Raw genomic sequence first — 17,932 nt, 5'->3', positions numbered from 1 at the left:
GAGATATTTTGTCAATTTTATTCCAGACTTCATTTGTCAGGATATGCAGTGTCCAGGGACAAGCTAAAAGAATTTTTTGACAAATTAACTATGCCACAGGTGACAGATCAGGAAAATGTTAATTTAACAGCCCCTTTGTGCCTACCAGATTTATTGAAGGCTATTAAGGAAACTCCAAATGGTAAGGCCCCTGGCCCTGAATGGATTTTCCATTGAATTTTATACAAAATCTATTAATACGTTTTGATGCAACTTTTTTGAATATGGGTAATCATGCTTTATTTCTTGGGTCACCTGAGCCTTTATAGCTATAATCCACTTCTCTAGTTGGGAGCAAAATGCATGCTCACAGTATTGACTGTAATCTGGGTCTGAACGATTCCTCCTGAACAAGTGAGCTTATATAAACTTCAGCAAGACAGTGATAACTTGTGATTGTGATAACTAGCTAAATCCAGTGTGGCTAGATCTTTGACTCCTGGGCACTGGGACTAAGAATTGCAGTCCAAAAATTACCTGTCTCCGTTCAACCCCATCACGTGGTCCTGTCCTCCTACGCTTTGCACAGGCAAGTAATTGAGACTAATAGGGTTGCTTGCATGAGTAGTATTTTGCAGGATCGGTCTAAGCACATGAATCTATTCACCCATGTAGAAGCATTCCCAGGCACGTGCCACATGCTTCTGCAGGATCGAGGTGCACTGGAATTATGCATGTTCAGGCTTAGTTCATCTAGTCCAGTATCCTTTTCTGACATTGGCTAATACCTGATGCCCCAGAGGGAAGTGCAAGAATCCTTATGCCCTTGAGTTAGTGATTGGGGTATGCCCTGACATCATGAGCTATCCCATCCTCTTTAAATGTTTTCATTTAAAAACATCCCATTTCTAGCCCTTGTAGTTGTAAAGATAACCTACCAAATGTGAACCTTGCGTACTCCTTCTTCGTAAGGTCCGTAATAAACATGGGACATTTTTCAGACATTTTCCACCATTGTAATAGCAGTTCAGCTCCACCAGCATTAACAGAATTGGGAACTGTAGTGTATATGAGACGCCACTCTTTTAAGCCCCATGTCCTGTGCCTGGTAAGTGTTTGTGATAAAGGTTCATGGATGTCTCTAGTGGATGGTGCTGGACAAAATCTATAATGAAGTATAATTAGAGAGAGAGATTTGGGGTGGGGAGAGAAGATATGTTGGGACTGATAAAGAACACAATCTATAGAGAGGTGACGAGGGAAGGGGGGGAGAGAGAAGGAACAGATGAAAAGATCCTGAGGGGCAATGCAAGAAACGTTACCCAGGATGTGTGATGGGGAAGAAGAGAATGCAGTGGCAGCAAGAAGGAGAAAGGTCTAACACAAGCATGAGAGATGGCATAATTTGAAATGTATTGTATAGGACGTTTGACAGTGTTATAATAACAATAGAACACAATAAACTGAGCACAGATGAAACCTGGGGCCAGTGAAATCAAAAGGGAAAACTTCATTGGCTTAAGTGAGGCGAGGATTTCACTTCACAATGGTCTTACTGTTTTAAATTGCAGTAGACATAGCAGTGCAGGTATTTTACATCCTGGCTAAGGTGGAGGATCAGGCCCATATGGGCCTGTTAAAATGTCTGTTGATTGGATTAAGAGCAGAGATAATGTAGTAGTGGCTAAGGAAATAGTGTCTCCCCTTTTTGCCTTTTAATTGAAGTACCACTACCTGCCCTCCACCCCTCTGCTTCAGAGTGTAACATTTGGGCTCAGCAGCAGAGAAGGAACTGAGGGGGGTCAGACTGCATAGCGCTATTTATACCACCCGTGCACAGTGCGGGGAAGGGGAGGTGCGCATGTGCAGTCCAACGGTCACTGCTATTGAAGATCTCTGACTCCAGACGCGAAGGCGCTGCCACACCTACAGTAGAGCACCCCTGGGGAGACACTTCTCAAAGAACTTCAATTACTGCACAAAGTGAGTAGCCCTCTCTTCTCAACTCCGGGTACGCAGAGGTCTTCCAGGGGGTACATCCACTCATCTAGATATTTGTCTAGTTTTACAACTGGCTACATAAAAAGCACTAGCGAAGTCAGGAAAAACTAACGTTTCATACAGACAATGACTGTTTATATTGCTCTATGTACTACACACTGAAATGTGAGTACAATATTTATATTCCAGTCTATTTATTTTTTAATTATATGGTAAAAGTGAGAAAGTAAGCAAATTTTCAGTAATAGTGTACTGTGACATTTTTGTATTTTTATGTCTGATTTTGTAAGCAAGTAGTTTTTAAGTGAGGTGAAACTTGGGGGTACGCAAGACCCATCCGATTTCTGAAAGGGGTACAGTAGTGTGGAGAGGTTGAAAGTATTGTTCTGTTGGTGGCTGGGCTGAAGACCTGGCAGTTTGTGTCTTGTAGAGTAAAATGTCTGGTACAGAGGTCTGTGAGGGGACATGGGAACTCTGGACCTACCACAAAATGCTTTTAATACCTTCACTAGTTGTTTTTCACTTGGAGTGAAAATATAAAAATTTACACTTTTACTTGAATGTGTCTGTTTCCTCCACATTGACAGCCCTTACCAGTGCGTCTAGCAGAGGGCCAATGGTTATCCAGACAAACTTATGGTCCTGTTCATATTTTATTAAATTCTTTTGAATCTAGCCATGTTTTTTCTTTTAAACAGATGTGCCGAGTTTCTTCTGTACCTTGAATACGTGGGGGAAGAAGATAGCTATACTTATAACTAAAAAAAAAAGTATTCAACTTCATTGTGTTTGGGCAGTTTTTACAATACTTCCACGGTAATCTACCATGAATGTAAAAGTACTTCTTATTTTTAAGTTACTCTCTTACTTCTATAACTTAAAATTATATTGACATGCCCAATTATTTTATAACAAGAATGTTTTATACTCCCAGCCTAGGTGTCCAATATTGAATCCTCTAATTCCATTACTTAAAGCCAGAATTCCTAATGATTAATTCTAATGGTGGTTTCTCTTCTTGGTATAAAGCAAGGATATTATCCTCATGTCAGTTAATTTGTGGGAGGGAATTGTGAAATCTTTTTGCCACTTAAAAGATTATTAGCTTAAAAATAGAGTCCTATCAGCTATAGATTAAACATTTTTCTTCTAACATAAACTTTATTGATCTTTGTTGCTATATTCTTTATGTTTTAATTAAGTCTTAATCTCCCTGGTGCCAAATAGATTTTTTTTTTTAATACAATAAAATGGAATGATACCAGTTAATCCTTTTTGGTTGTCTCCAAATAGTTTTAAATGGTTAGAAGTGGGCTCAGTTATATATTGGTTTTGGACTTGCCTTGACCTATAGAAATCATCTTTTATTTATTCTTAACCAACACTTAACCTCCATGTCTGTTTTACAATCCTGTTTCCTGGTAAAGTGAAGAGGTGGTTATGTTGTCCATCTGACTTAGGTACAGCCATCATATAGGTTTCTCGTAGTTGGAAAAATGTGTAGTGTCTGTTACCACTCAGTGTAATCTTCTTGCTATGGGGTGATGTTTCTGAAATGTTTGCATCTATAAGATTCATCCATGTTATGTGTAGTTAATTTGTGTTCTGTAAGTATCTGCTGGCATGGCCTGCCTGACTCCTCCTAGCCATGATGCCCGACTCCCCTTCCTTCTTTCTGTTTTGATGTGGAAGCTAGTTTCCACTTCCTCCCCCTTTTTATATATCCTGGGAGAGAGATACCCCTGCATGTTGACCCTTTAGATCTTTGTGCACCAGAGTGGCGACCCTTGGACTCCCTTCTGAGAGTACCAAGGGTGTACATGTATGGTCAAAGAGGGTGGGGGTGAGGAGGAGAGGAAATGACAGGCCATCTCTGAGGTAAGCTGGAGGAAGACCATGGGGCATTTAAAACCAAAGTGCAGTTTTGAACTGTATCCTGAAATGATTGGGAGCCAGTGAAATTATTTGAGGACCATGTGTGGTTGCGCTTCTTTGTACTCTTGAGATAACAGGCAGCAACATCCTGCATGTGCCAGAGTCAGGGCACATGGGATGCCATTGAGAAGGGAGATGCTGCAATTGAGGTAAGAGGGGATTAAGGCAGTGCCATACGCATTATTGCAACAGTCAGTTGTGATAGGTGAATTTTCAGGGGTAGAAGTGGAGGACAGAAGCAGAAGTTTAGAGTCAAGGATAATGCTAAAGTTGAAGACTGTGGTGGGAAGTTGCTTTGGGAACATAGGTAGGGTTCATAGTCGTTCTTGATTGAAGATCTTGTGGTGGAAATGTTGAATGTTTCCATAAATGGTTTTCAGTTCTCATAGGAAATCACATGAGATCACTGCCCTTGTGAAACTAATCTTTCACATTTGTTTATATAAAGATATTAATTGATTCATTAAACAGCATAAAAGAACTGAAATTATTTAAACTCGCATAGTAATTCCATATAGAAAGTTACAGTAGTACATTTTAGTTCTAGCTACTGTAATGGACATAAGAGCCCATACTTAGATCAGACCATTGGCCCATCTTGCCCAGTAGCCTGTCTTCTGACAGTGGCCAGTGCCAGATTCTTCACCGGGAATGAACAGAACAGGGCAGTTTATCAAGTGATCCAACCTCTGTCATCCTGTCGCAGCTGCTGGCAGTTGGAGTTTTAGGGACACCCAGAGCATGGGGTTGCAACTCTGATAATCTTGTCTAATAGCCATTGATGGGCCTATCCTCCATGAACTGATCTAATTCTTCTTTGAACCCAGTGATACTTTTGGTCTTCACAACATCCCATGACGATGCGTGGCACAGGTTGACTGTGCATTGTGTGAAGAAATACTTCCTTATGTTTGATTTAAACCTGCTCCATATTAATTTCATTGAGTGACCCCCCTGGATCTTGTCATGTAAGGGGTAAATAACACTTCCTTATTCACTCCCTCCCCCCCACCAATCCAACCTCTGGAATGTTCATCTTAAAAAAGAGATGACTAAGGGGAGATACAATAGACTTTTTAATCTCTCCTCCTATGGAAGCTGTCCCATACCCGTAATCACTATTGTTGCCCTTCTCTGTACTATTTCCAATTCTAATATATCTTTTTTGAGATGGGCAACCAGAACTGCATGCAGTATTCAAGGTGTGGATATACTATCAATTTATATAGTGGCATTATGATATTTTCTGTCTTATTATCTATCCCTTTTCTAATGTTTCCTAACATTCTGTTAGCTTTTTTGATTGCCACTGCACATTGAGCAGATATTTTCAGAAAACGGTCCACAATGACTCCAAGATCTCTTTCTTGAGGGATCATTTAGACCCCATTATTTTGTATGTATAGTGGAGATTGTTTTCCAATGTGCATTACTTTGCATTTATCAACATTGAATTTCATCTGCCATTTTGTTGCCCAGACACGCAGTTTTGTGAGACCCCTTTGTAACTCTTCCCAGTCAGCTTTGTAGTTGTATTGTCTGCAAACTTTGCCACCTCATTGTGTACCCCTTTTTACAGAGCATTATCAATATGTTGAATAGCACTGGTCCCAGAACAGATCCTTGGGGACCCCCTCCACTGTGAGAATTGACCATTTATTCCTACACTTTTTTTCTTATCTTTTAACCAGTTACTGATCCATCAGAAGACCTTCCCTCTTATCCCATGGCTGCCTACTTAGCTTAAGAGCCTTTGGTGAGGGACCTTGTCAAAAGCTTTCTGAAAGTCCAAGCACACTATATCCCCTGGATCACCCTTGTCCACATGTCTGTGGACCCTCTCAAAGAATTCTGATAGATTGGTGAGGCATGATTTCCCTTTACAAAAGCCATGCTAACTCTTCTTCAACATATTGTGTTCATCTATGTGTCTTAATAATCCTGTTCTTTAATACGGTTTCAACCAATTTGCATACACAAGAATCTAACCTACACAAGCTTTTGTTTGGTCTCTGTTTTACTGTGTCACTTATGTATTTTAATAAAATGTTTTTTCAACAGGGTCATGTTGGTACAACTGCAACCAAAAAAATTGATGTCTACCTCCCATTGCACACAAGCCAAGACAAACTGCTGCCAATGACCGTTGTGACGATAGCAAATGCCAAGGTGCATGACCTGATTGGACTCATATGCTGGCAATACACGAGTGAAGGACGGGAACCCAAACTAAAGTACTGTTCTTTCTTTACTACTACTTGATCTCTGGTTTTCTCCTCTACAACCGTTTTTGCATAATGAAATGGATTTCCATGTCAATATTTTTATAAATAAGTCTCCCAGGAACCACCTACACAGTTATCAATATTTCTTTGTGAGCAATACACACACATCTATATCTATTTCTCTTTCAATTAAACTTCTGGGTACTGGATAATGATAAACATATGAATCCAGGGATGTGCAAATGAATCATAATTTTAAAACACTCTATGTAATATTAAGATAAATCGCACCGCTGTTGGCATCATTGATAGGTGTTTCATTTTTATGTCTGACTTAGTTTTTGAACCACTTCTTAATGACCAAGGATCAAACAGAGGTGCATCAAATAAAATCTAGAAATGATCTGTAAACCTTCTGGTTTTGACAGTGGTGGCAAGAGCTGGTCAATATCTGAATATCTTTCCCTTCTCCCTGCCTGACTGTGCCTATAGAGTAGTAACAGGATGGCATAACTAAAATGGGGTGCTGAGTGTCTTGGAATGCTAGTTTAGTCTTCTGTTTGAGACCTAGTATGCTACCATATAAATGATTACTAAATCATGCTGCATCCGTATGCACAAGAGATCAGAGTTAAGCTTGTGCATGTAATCTGAACTTTTGAATGTGTCACTTTACAAACGTAATGTTCTTTTAATGTAGTCCTTAGTATTGAATAGACAAACTATACCAATGTGTGTGCAAATATATCATTTTTTCAGTGTTTATAAAGAATTGACAACTATGGGGTTAAATGCAGTTAAGATCTAAGGTACCCTCCTTGCCCCCATCCTTCTGTGTAAGTGTATAAAGACACCACTAAAATGAAGATGAATATATTGGCAAAAATGCAAAAGTAGTCATAAAAATTCAGTTTTATTTGAAACTGTGAATAATGCTTTATTCTTTAATTGAGAAACCACTATATCGTGCACTAGGCCCTTATATTTCCTACTAGAACTTGGCCTGAGTCACCTGTGCAATAATAGATCAACAGATACTGTTGTCCTTAGAAATTCTTTACAGCTTCACTCTATCAATGGATTTTTCAGTATTTGCTATAATCCTTGCATATCCCTTTGCTTGGGGTGGGAGGCATGAAGGGAAGGGGAAGCTGCCCCTAAATTTGTTACGCTGAAAAATAGATTGTGTGCGGTCTTAGAATATTTCTTTTTTTTTTTTCTTTTTTTTTGGGTAAAAGTAATGTTTTAATGGTAGGTCCATACAAGTTCTGTGAAATAGGTACTTCATATCTTTTAATCTGGACATCTTTCATTTTAAAATGATACGGTAAAGTCTAGAAAAATACTTGCCCAATATTTGCTGCATAACAAAGGATGAAATGATAACATAATATATCAGAACCACCTCTGGTACAAAAGTAGTATAACAGAGTATAGTAGATGTTTTTATTTGTTAGTGAGTCAAACTTCCAAGTCTGTTCCTTGATCGTGGCATTTTTCTTGGAAATTTTGCCCTTGCTACCGTTTTTCAGGAATGGGTTTGTATTCATGAGTCCTCTGTATTTGTTCAGAGGTAGGTTGAGAACTCTTGGGCTTTCCTCCAATTCTAGCACAATTGGCAGGACATGAGGGTGGGTGAGGGGAGGAGAGAGAGAGGTTATTCGGATTTACATTCAGATGCTTTTATTTTGGATCCCTCATTATTAGCTGTCGTCTTTATTGTAGAGCTAGAGCAGCATCGGGAGGTGGGCCTTCTCTCAGATTGAGTTTCATGGAGGTTGTTGATTTGGCTCTGTTGTTCCTCCCAGCTCTTTTGGATGGACAGATGTGATAGTCAGGTCTTTGATGTATTAAACATTTCAGTGTTCTGACACTGGTGAAGAAATGTAGAAATAATGGCAGACACTGCCATTTCACTTGCCAGTGTTAATCGCCATTTTCTGTTTTTTTAAATATTTGTTGATCAAGAATGTGATTGTTGTGTATTATTACTATATTTTAAATGCGTGAGATGCAACCAGTATCAAAGTCTCGGCACATGTACTTTGTAAGAACACTTTACACATCATATTGACCAATGTCAACAAGTAAAAAGTATCCCATAAAATAAAATACCAGTGTCCTCAGAAAAAGGCTTGTGTCCTGGAAGTCAACAGATTTTAACTCTGTTGAACCAATGGGAGGAGGTAAATGTCAGTGTCTTTCTTGGGGGTGTGATTGCTGACTAGGAATGAGCTTGGCCAGGAATGCTGTCAAATGCCCCCAGATCCCATTACAGGGAGAGGAGATAGTGGGAAAGCTGGGGGACATTGGAACCCTCTCTCCATGTAGCAGATAAGAACCGGGACTTGGGGGTTCAGGGAAAGGGCAAAGTCTCAAAATTTCAATATGATTTGTAAGTATTTTTCTTTGTTCTCATGTTTCTTTGATTCATTTTGTCAGAGCAGCTCAATGCCTGTCCATCGGCAAGGGTCAATTTAACTCTGTTACTTTACAGAGTTCATCTCTAAATAAGGGAATGCATCTAACTAAGGTTTTGTAGATATCATTATTATTTATTTTATTATCACTTTTATATTATCATAGCACTTATGAGCTCTAGTCATGGACCAAGACCCCATTGTGCCAGGCACACAATGACGGTTTCTGCCCCTACGAGTTTATAATCTAAAACAAGAGGCAGCCAGTGTTTACAGACAGACCAGTGAGGAAACAATGAAACTGTATTTTTCAGCATGGATATTCTCCTTTTCATTTTGTTTGCTCTGGAGCTAGTCATTTTACAGATAAAGGGAAGAGAGTGAGGATCAATTTGAAGAAAGCATTAAAAGTTGTGCGGGTTATACCAACTTGTAATCTGGTATAAAAATACAGAAAATAGGCATACATGCTAATCAAACTGGAGTAGAACAATGAGGAGCTATTCATTGTGAAAGTGCAGCCCCCACCTTCAGGAGAGGAATATCTTGCTGTCAGTTTCCTTATCCTAAAATGTTGACCTAATAATCCACAATAAGTGAGCTATAGTTGACAGATTTGAGGGTGTGCTATATCCAGTTTGGCCTGCCATTTGGTAGTTTTGTCTGTTCAGTGTCTCTTGATATGAGAAAGCCTTGACAGTGTTAGCAACCCTGTCCCTGGCCTCTTTTATTTGAACTTCAGAATCATAACCCACTGGACCATTCCGTTGCTAACCATTGATGGATATGCTCTGCTGATTCTGCCTTCAAAAAGCATGTGGAAATAAAAACAGGAGTACAAAAAATTTCAGAACCACAGATTTATTTATTTTAGATTTTTAAAAACCTATAATTTGGTACTCGCTGCAGTTAAATTCTTCATTCTGTCTACAATAAATTCAGATTTTCAGGACCTTCAACATTTTCAGATACATTTAGCTGAAATTTGGTTTAATTTAATCTTATCCCAGTGTACATGAATTTACATGCTGGATGAAAAATGTGTAAAATTTGCACCAACTAGACTTGTTTTTTTCCATAGGTTACACATAATAGTGTACTTACTAAATATAATATACAGCTTCACTTGCAATTGTTAGAACCTAATCTATTTTATGCTAATATCTTGTGTTAATACCGGCTCATCAGGAACACAGTGTATTAGCTCTGATGCAATAGCAAGTGGATATACACGTGGTACAGTAGACTAAATTTTTCTGCAACTTAATATGTATATGATAAAGTATTTGCTCCAAAGTGATCTCCAGTTCTATAATTTGTCATTTATATTTTGCTTATCCTTTTTCATTGACAATAAGATAGATTTCCTTTTTTTAAAACAAACGCAAATGTGTACAACTAATGAAATTCTGACTTAGCTTATAAAAATAAGAAGATTTCAGAGTTGTGTCTAAACCTATATTATTCCTCAAAAATTTTTGTTTGCTATTTGGGGACATTTGAAGCACGGTCAGTTTGTGGCACGTGATAGATGTCATGTACTTGCAGTCGAGGAGGACATGTATGGATTGAGGACAGCATTTCAGTGTTGATAATTATGTTTTTGGCACTTTGGGATCCCTCTCAGACCATACTGAATGTGGTGTTCTGATGCATGCCTGTATCTCCCCCTAGCTTTAATGGGAATTATGTACATGTGGCAAGTACAAAACAGACATTTTAATGTTATTTATACAGAGTCATAAACGTTTGTACATTAGGGGAGTTGTGCCAAACGAATAGTTCCTGCCTCAGAAGGGCTAGCAGTCTAAGGGCAGAGACAGGAATGGCTCAGAACAGTATAGTATAAAGATGAGTGCCAGGTGGGCATTCACACTGGAATGTGTCATGGAATGCGGGATGGGCTGATTTTTTATTAGCTTTATTAAAAGGAGGACAGTGAGTGTGCAGAACTACACTATAGTGTGTTAATAGAAATACAGACTGAAATGCATCTCTTCAGTCTAAATTGATATTCCTGTAAATTTCTAAATTCTGTTGCCAGTCCTGCCTTTGATCAGTTTTCCTAAAGTTTCCTGCTGTGTTCCTGAAGAAGTTTAAAATTAGTTCTACAATGATGTATCAGTTCTTCATAACAGTTGAGAGGCTCATAAAAATTTTTTTTACATTACAGAATTTATAGTGACAAACATTGCTAGATTACTTTCTTGTTAGCCATCCATTTAGCAAATTTACAGTTTACATTAATATTAATGTGTCATTATTACCTATTTTATATAATAAATATCTTAGACATGACAGTATGCATATAGATCACCTGGAGTAAGCGCTCTCAATAAGCACAGTTGCAACCAAAGGTTTGTGAATTAATTGAGAAAATTGCAAATCAGGTAGTCAGCGAAATAATTCATTGTCACATCCAATCAATAAACTTTGTAAATCAACTCATTTAATTCAAAAAATGATCTATATAGATCAAGCGACCAATTAAACAATTAGCATACACTTTGCAATTAATTAATTTAAGCATCAATCATGCAATTAAAACTCCAAATTTAAACTGCAGAGTTTAGAAACATACTGCCATGTGAACACTGAGGCTATACTTCATGCCTCTAGAACAAGACTGAATGCTGGCAGACTTACAGTAAAAAAATAAAAAATAAAATTAGAGCTGAACAATATAAGTATTAGTGTTTACATTTTAATATGATAAATGTGATAATGAGCCAACATTATTATGTTTTGTATATATTGAGCTAGATCTCTGTGATTCTAGCCTGTGGAAAGAAACTGGTTTAGCGCTCTCTCCCCCCCCCCCCCCTCGTGCCCTCCCCCCAGCATGTGCCTGAGAAACTTGTGTATATTTATTTCAGGCATTAATGCATAATAATGTTAACTACTTTGATTGATTGGGCTGTATAGAACTTAAAAGGTGTTTTTGTGTAGCTTGCTTTCCACCATAATAATAGTTTACATTGAACACAAATCCTTGACTTTTCATGTAGATATTCCCTTGACATATTTTTGTTGCACTGTTTACATGTGTGTCCATACTGCAACCTTTGAGTATATTTTTATAGATAAGAGCTTTTTTCCAGTTACTAGATCTAAAACAGAAGAACATAGATATTGCTCATTCAGATTTCGTTCTAAAAATGTAACTGTCACCTCATAAAATATGTTTTCACAAATGAAAGAAATATTACTGACGCTTTGTCAAGTCATATAACTTCTACAGATTTAGGAATATTTTAATTGCTGGTCTGTCGTCATTTTGTATACAAATGAGTTAATATGAGGCTGTTCTGCCTTATTTGAATGTTTTCTTATTACTGCTTTATCACATGATTATGCTAACTAAAGGGTTTGAGGCTTGATGCTGTGTGAAAATTAGTGATATTTAAAGTGTTTTGATTTCTACACCACAGAAGTCTGCTGGCTTATTCTAAACAGCATCCAGCAATTGACACTGGCCCATAGAATTTAGCTGGCTATGTAGCTTCCCCTCTGAAATAAACTTGCTCTTTGTTTGTTTCAGTGACAATGTCAATGCCTACTGTCTCCATATTGCTGAGGACGATGGTGAGGTTGACACAGACTTTCCACCCTTGGATTCCAACGAACCCATTCACAAATTTGGCTTCAGCACTCTGGCATTGGTTGAAAAGTACTCTTCTCCAGGGCTGGCAGCTAAACAGTCACTCTTTGTTCGAATGTGAGTATTGACACCAGCTTTCTAAATTATCTTAACATCTGAGCATAGACTCTAGCAAACACTTTTTTTCTTCTGCTCTGCTCTGCTCTTAAGCATTTGAACTTTGTAAAACTCAGGTTTCAGGTGTATTTGAGAGTCTTCATAAGTAGAATACACAATCCTGTACAGGTCATGCAAAAAGGAAATGCAGTTCAGGCCTTCAGTTTTACCTTTTCTCATAATGGCTAAAATCCAAAAGACAATAGCTTTCTGGTTCTAAAACTGCAGAGAAAAATAAGCCAGTCAGTATGATTCACGGACAAGGTGTTGGACTCTATATTTGGGGGGATTTTCACATTTTTGAGTTTATAATATTCAATTCAGTCTGTGCACACCCTCCTTTGTGAAAAATAATTTATTTTATAACTGAAAATGTAATAAGTTTTGAATCGCAAATTAAATAATACACTCTCATGCGTACAGTAGTTGTAAGAGAACCAAACTTCTGGAGGCACTTCAACTTTGGCCTAGCACCTAAATGAGACAATTATTTCCAGCTCTGTTATACATGGAATTTTTACTCAGTGCAGAAAGAAATAATGTAACACTGTTCAGCACTGTGCATCGTAGCTACTGTATGTTTGGTGTAAAATGCAGGTCAGTCATTACAGCATCAATTAGTATCCTAAGCCATGCATAAACTAGACAAAAAATTGGTTTGCAGATGTTTGGGTCCTTCAAAAAGAAAGTGATAAAAGATTTTTCCTTAATATTGGAAGTGCTTTATTCAGTAAAATATTGGCATTTGGCCCATATTCACAACATAGAGGTGCTTCCAGTTATGTATTATCCCAAATGCAAATAAGATGTATTATGTATTTATGATTACTTTTTAGTATAATCCCAACTGTGTGTGCTCTGCCTTGCTGACAGGTATGAAGATCCCTACCCCAAAGAGCTTTCTCAGAAATCCCATGCATTAATCTACTATTCACTCCTCCAGTGGAGCCAAAGTCCCTCGTTCTGCCCAGACTCGTTTCATTAGGCTGCATGCAGCTGTGATGACCACTGAGAGACAGCTCATTTTGCCCTCCCTGGTACTTTGCTTTGGTGGGAGACAGGGTCAGCTCCAGGCACCAGCTTACCAAGCAGGTGCTTGGGGCGGCCACTCCAGAGAGGGGCAGCACGTCCAGCTGTTCGGCGGCAGTTCGGCGGACGGTCCCTCACTTCTGCTCGGAGCGAAGGACCTCCCGCTGAATTGCCGCCGCAGATCGCGATTGTGGCGTTTTTTGTTTTGTTTTGTTTGTTTGTTTGGCTGTGTGGGGCGGCCAAAACCCTGGAGCCGGCCCTGGTGGGAGAGGTGGGCTCCCCTGGGCTCATAGTCCAACCTTGTTTGTTAACTGTATGTCCAATTACTACAGCAGAGTTGTATGTTAGCCATATCATTGAGAAGCTGTAGTGATTCAACAGCTGCCTCTAAGGGAGACATCTAAGTGTTGATCATGTTGTATAGTAGAATAGAACGGAGGAGAGCAGAGGATTTTCTTGCTTCCTTGTCGTCTTCCCAATGCCAAAGTGACTTTCATAAAAGAATAGCATTCTAAAAGGCCAAGAGGAGGGACAAAGTAATCCAGATAGTACATAGAGATCCCACTCAGGACAAGTGCTTATCACGTTGGGCATGGTACAAACATATAGGAAGGAATGGTTCCTGGCTCACAGAGCTTGCCATCTAATACAAGGCAAGGTGTGACAAGTGAGGGTACCAAACTGGGAGGAACCAGGGGAGGTAGAAAGAGGGTAACAGTAATAAAGTCACATGAATACACAGTCTAACCACGCACCCTGCTTGATGGTTCTGAGTCACATAAGTATCGTTGTTTTTTTAATTGTACGCTTGACCTAATCTTCAGTGATTAGCTGATTTCTTGTAGGCATTGCAGCAGAGGTCTGGGAGGGATTTGAAAGAGACAAGGTTTATAGCCGTACTGACTAGTTCAGGGCAGTATCCATGGAAAGAATGAAAGAGGTCCTTTAGAAGAATAAACTTGCCTTCTTTCCTAAAGTGATAGGGAAACTCTCCACTCCAGAGTTATGGGCCAGGTCTCTCACCTGTGAGGGAGAGGCTCCAGCTTTCACATAAAATATCCAGTGTGTCGCAGCCATCCACTCACTAGAGGCTAAGGGTTCTGCTAAGTCCACAAGAAAGAGAGAATTCTTTTGCATGGCTCATTTGTGTGACTTGGAGCTGTGCAAAACAAGAAATAGGCCAAAACAAAAATGGACCTTGTAATAAGGTGTGAAAGATTGCTTCATTTCCTCCTTGTTTCAGCTTCCACACACTCATATACAGCGCTGGAGTACGTTTGAAAGGATATGGTCATCTTAAATATTTGGTTTGATTTTCTGACAAAGCATCCTTTAAATAGCATGTCCTGAATTCCTTTTTTTACCTTCAGAACATACTTTAAAAATTTTACACCTTTTTTGGCTCTGTTGCTGATGTTGAGAAGAGTCTTTTCCGGAGGCTCAAGAGCAACAATACAAAACGTGTTCTAAATATTCCTCCCTTCCTCTCTGTGGGTGCACATGCATACTACCGCTTCGATTTCAGCTCTGCTGCTGCTGTTATTGATTGAACACTCTCTCGCAAGTTGTGGGGAGAGCATATTTGTTAGCTCCTGTCAATGCAGTTGTATGGAAGTGGTATCACTGTACCCCACTACAGGAAGTGCAACTGGCTAATCAACAGAACAGTGATATTAGCTATACACAAATTGTTGTCAAATGCCCAAAGGAATAAAATGAAAAACATTAACAAATCATTTTCCTCTAATGTTGGGGGAGAGGGGTCACTTGTTACAAAAGTAGGTACAAACTTTTCAGCTTCAGATGTGACTTTCGAAGTTGATAGTGTCCCTTTGAACAAATAAAGTTTTAAGTGAACTTTCAAAAATCTCAGCTGTTAAATGTGCATTGCTTTGAAGTGTGTAGTATTCCAGCACCTGAAGTGTGCAGTACAGTGAAAGAAAAGCCAGAGCTGATATGGGGTAAATTAGTGGACTGTTGATTTGCTTGAGTCTTAGAGAAGCAACTGTGTTATTTCTTTTCATTCTGTGGTAGTTGCAACCATTTTCACTGTCCAGATTGTCATTGTCCATAGGAATGGAACATATGCAGTCTGCATAATTTAGAATTTACAGATCTCACTTAATTTTTTTTTTTTTGGCAATGGCTACTATCTGGAGAGAACAACAGTTTTGTCTGTTTAAAATGACAGAAATAAGCAAATAAGAAATAAAAGATGGAAGTCACTCATTGCCTGCTTTAAGATTTAAAAGGTCAGATAAATCAAATATGTGCATTTGCACACTACAATATCTGTCTCTTGAAATGGAGCCAGAATAAGCTTTGTACCAGCAGAAATATATAGCAAGCACAGGTTTTAAAATGTAAAATTCATTAAATTTGCTGATGTCTTTAAAGTTCAATAAAAAACTACAGTCATGTTTAAACCACATCAGAATTTGTAGTTGCTCATTTAATAAGCACGTTGCCCGTACATAACCAATAATAACGGGCTGGATCATCTTGCAGTAAAACCCACAGAAGGGTGCGAAGGGGGAGGTACTGTTCCCAAGGAGCCCCTCGTGGAGTTCCTCCCCAGCATGGTAGAGTGGTTTTAAATCAAGGCGATTTAAATCAATGGCTGAATAAATTAAATTTTAATTTAAAATAATTTAAATCACTTGATTTTTTTTTTTAAATAATGATTTCAGTCATGTTGAGACTTTGTGAAACTAATTTGAAATTATGTACTATTGCAACTTTAGATTAAAAGTTCTAATTAAATTATTGTTTTTTTAAATGCAACTACAGGCAGGGTATCTTATTTGAATTTTACAAAACTGCTACAGGCAAAAAACAAAACATTGACAATTAAATCCTGATCTGCTGCAAATACTTAAGCAGGAATGTAACTTTATTTCAATGGGACTACTCATGTACTTAAGTGTTTTCAGGATCAAGGGCTAAAATTTAATTTTTATTAAAAATTATCTTAGCGGCAAAAAAGTCATCATTCCAAAACAAAATTGGTTTGGTGTGAACAATGAAATGTTATCTAAGCTTTCAGCACATTAACAAGGTTATAGAGCAACAGAGGGTCCTGTGGCACCTTTAAGACTAACAGAAGTATTGGGAGCATAAGCTTTCGTGGGTAAGAACCTCACTTCTTCACATGCAAGAATCACTTCTTGCATGTGAAGAAGTGAGGTTCTTACCCACGAAAGCTTATGCTCCCAATACTTCTGTTAGTCTCAAAGGTGCCACAGGACCCTCTGTTGCTTTTTACAGATTCAGACTAACACGGCTACCCCTCTGATACTTAAGGTTATAGAGAAGTCTTTTAAACCCACAGGCCAAAATTTTCAAAAATAAACACCTAAAAGTAGGCTCCTAAATCCATATTTAGGCACCCGAGGGTGAGTTTTTTAAAAGCATCTAAGTGATTTAAGACCACATAGCCCACGGGCTTAGAACTCCAGTCTCCGAGGAAGGAGTATAGCCTGCTCAAATGGTTTCAAATGACTTGTGGAACTTCAATGTATTGGAAGGTGCTGGCCGGGGGCGGGGGGGGTTGCAAATATACACAGGCTATTCATTTATCAGCTCTGTTTGAGGTTTGTTGTTCTCACAGTAGGGATGTTATTGAGGGCCCTGGACTTGTCTCTTTCGGCACAGATGAGCATTTTAAACGCGACACTTATTAGTAGACTAAATCTATATAGAATTTCAGATTTTACTAACAATTTGGAAATTAAAGAAACACATACAAAAAAATCTGCTAGTAATTGAAGACTATAAAATGGGAAGAAGGTAAATAACTAGCAACGAGTAAATAAAAAAAATAAAAAGTTTTGTATATTGATTTGTGATTTATTTATTTTTTGCCCACTTTCTAATGGGCACCCTTCCCCACCTGCAAAATGAATGTTGGTGCCTGCCCCAAGTTGCAGGGTCCCCGGATGCCTCTGTCTCCACAGTAGCTCTGTGCCCCTGGCATCACCACTCCTGCTAGTAGGCATGTCCTCTAACCATGGCTGCCCTAGGGACCCCTCTTCAGGAAAATTCCTACCACGGAGCGGGCTCTGCAGGAAAGGTGGTAGGTTGGAGGACGATGAGCATCCTCCCCATCCCAACTCAGTGTGGACTTGCTAATCCAGTCCACTTGCCTGCATAGCTTTTGAATCCCACAGGGTCCTGGGAGTAGGGGAAAGTGCTGTGCAGGCGACTGACTTTTATCCCCGCGATGCCCCAGAAGGGAGAGGGGGGGTCAGCGCACAGATCTTGGGGGGACAGTCAGATCCAATAATAATAAATACTGCTTGCTCAGGGAGACTAGCCACAGTCAAAAGTAATGTTTTTCCTAGGATATTAGGTAGACCAATTAAGCAAGGTGGACCAGCTGCTCCAAATTTTATATGGTGTAATGAAACCAATCAACTCAAAGCAGTAACAGTTAGGGGATACTCTAATACCTCCTAGCACTGGGTCTTCATTGAACAAGAAAACTCTAGAAATGTAGATATTACCAGCTTCCTATGAATTAATTAAAACAAACAAACAAACAAAACCTGCACTCTAGAAATCTGTACCCAGTATTTGGGTTTGGG

At 38.9% G+C, this 17,932-nt stretch overlaps 1 protein-coding gene across 12 annotated transcripts in view; it reads left to right on the top strand.

The window, feature by feature from the left end:
* Window positions 1-17,932, top strand: part of MAPKAP1 (MAPK associated protein 1) — a 154,569-nt gene that overhangs the window by 63,894 nt on the left and 72,743 nt on the right. For 11 of the 12 annotated variants that reach the window (XR_010593586.1, XR_010593585.1, XR_010593584.1 and 8 more), the window contains exons 5-6: window positions 5,977-6,149; window positions 12,102-12,278. Coding sequence is in view for 7 of the 12 variants with exons in the window: in XM_008172297.4 (XP_008170519.1) it covers window positions 5,977-6,149; window positions 12,102-12,278 (350 nt within the window). In the remaining 5 variants the exon portion in view is untranslated. Of the gene's footprint in view, window positions 1-5,606; window positions 5,778-5,976; window positions 6,150-12,101; window positions 12,279-17,932 lie in introns of those variants that run through there. The other variant, XM_065572120.1, reaches the window with a different exon arrangement.

This window comes from Chrysemys picta, chromosome 18 (genome assembly GCF_011386835.1).
Source record: "Chrysemys picta bellii isolate R12L10 chromosome 18, ASM1138683v2, whole genome shotgun sequence".
Classification (NCBI taxonomy): domain Eukaryota; kingdom Metazoa; phylum Chordata; order Testudines; family Emydidae; genus Chrysemys; species Chrysemys picta.
This window is presented reverse-complemented; position numbering and strand designations above follow the sequence as displayed.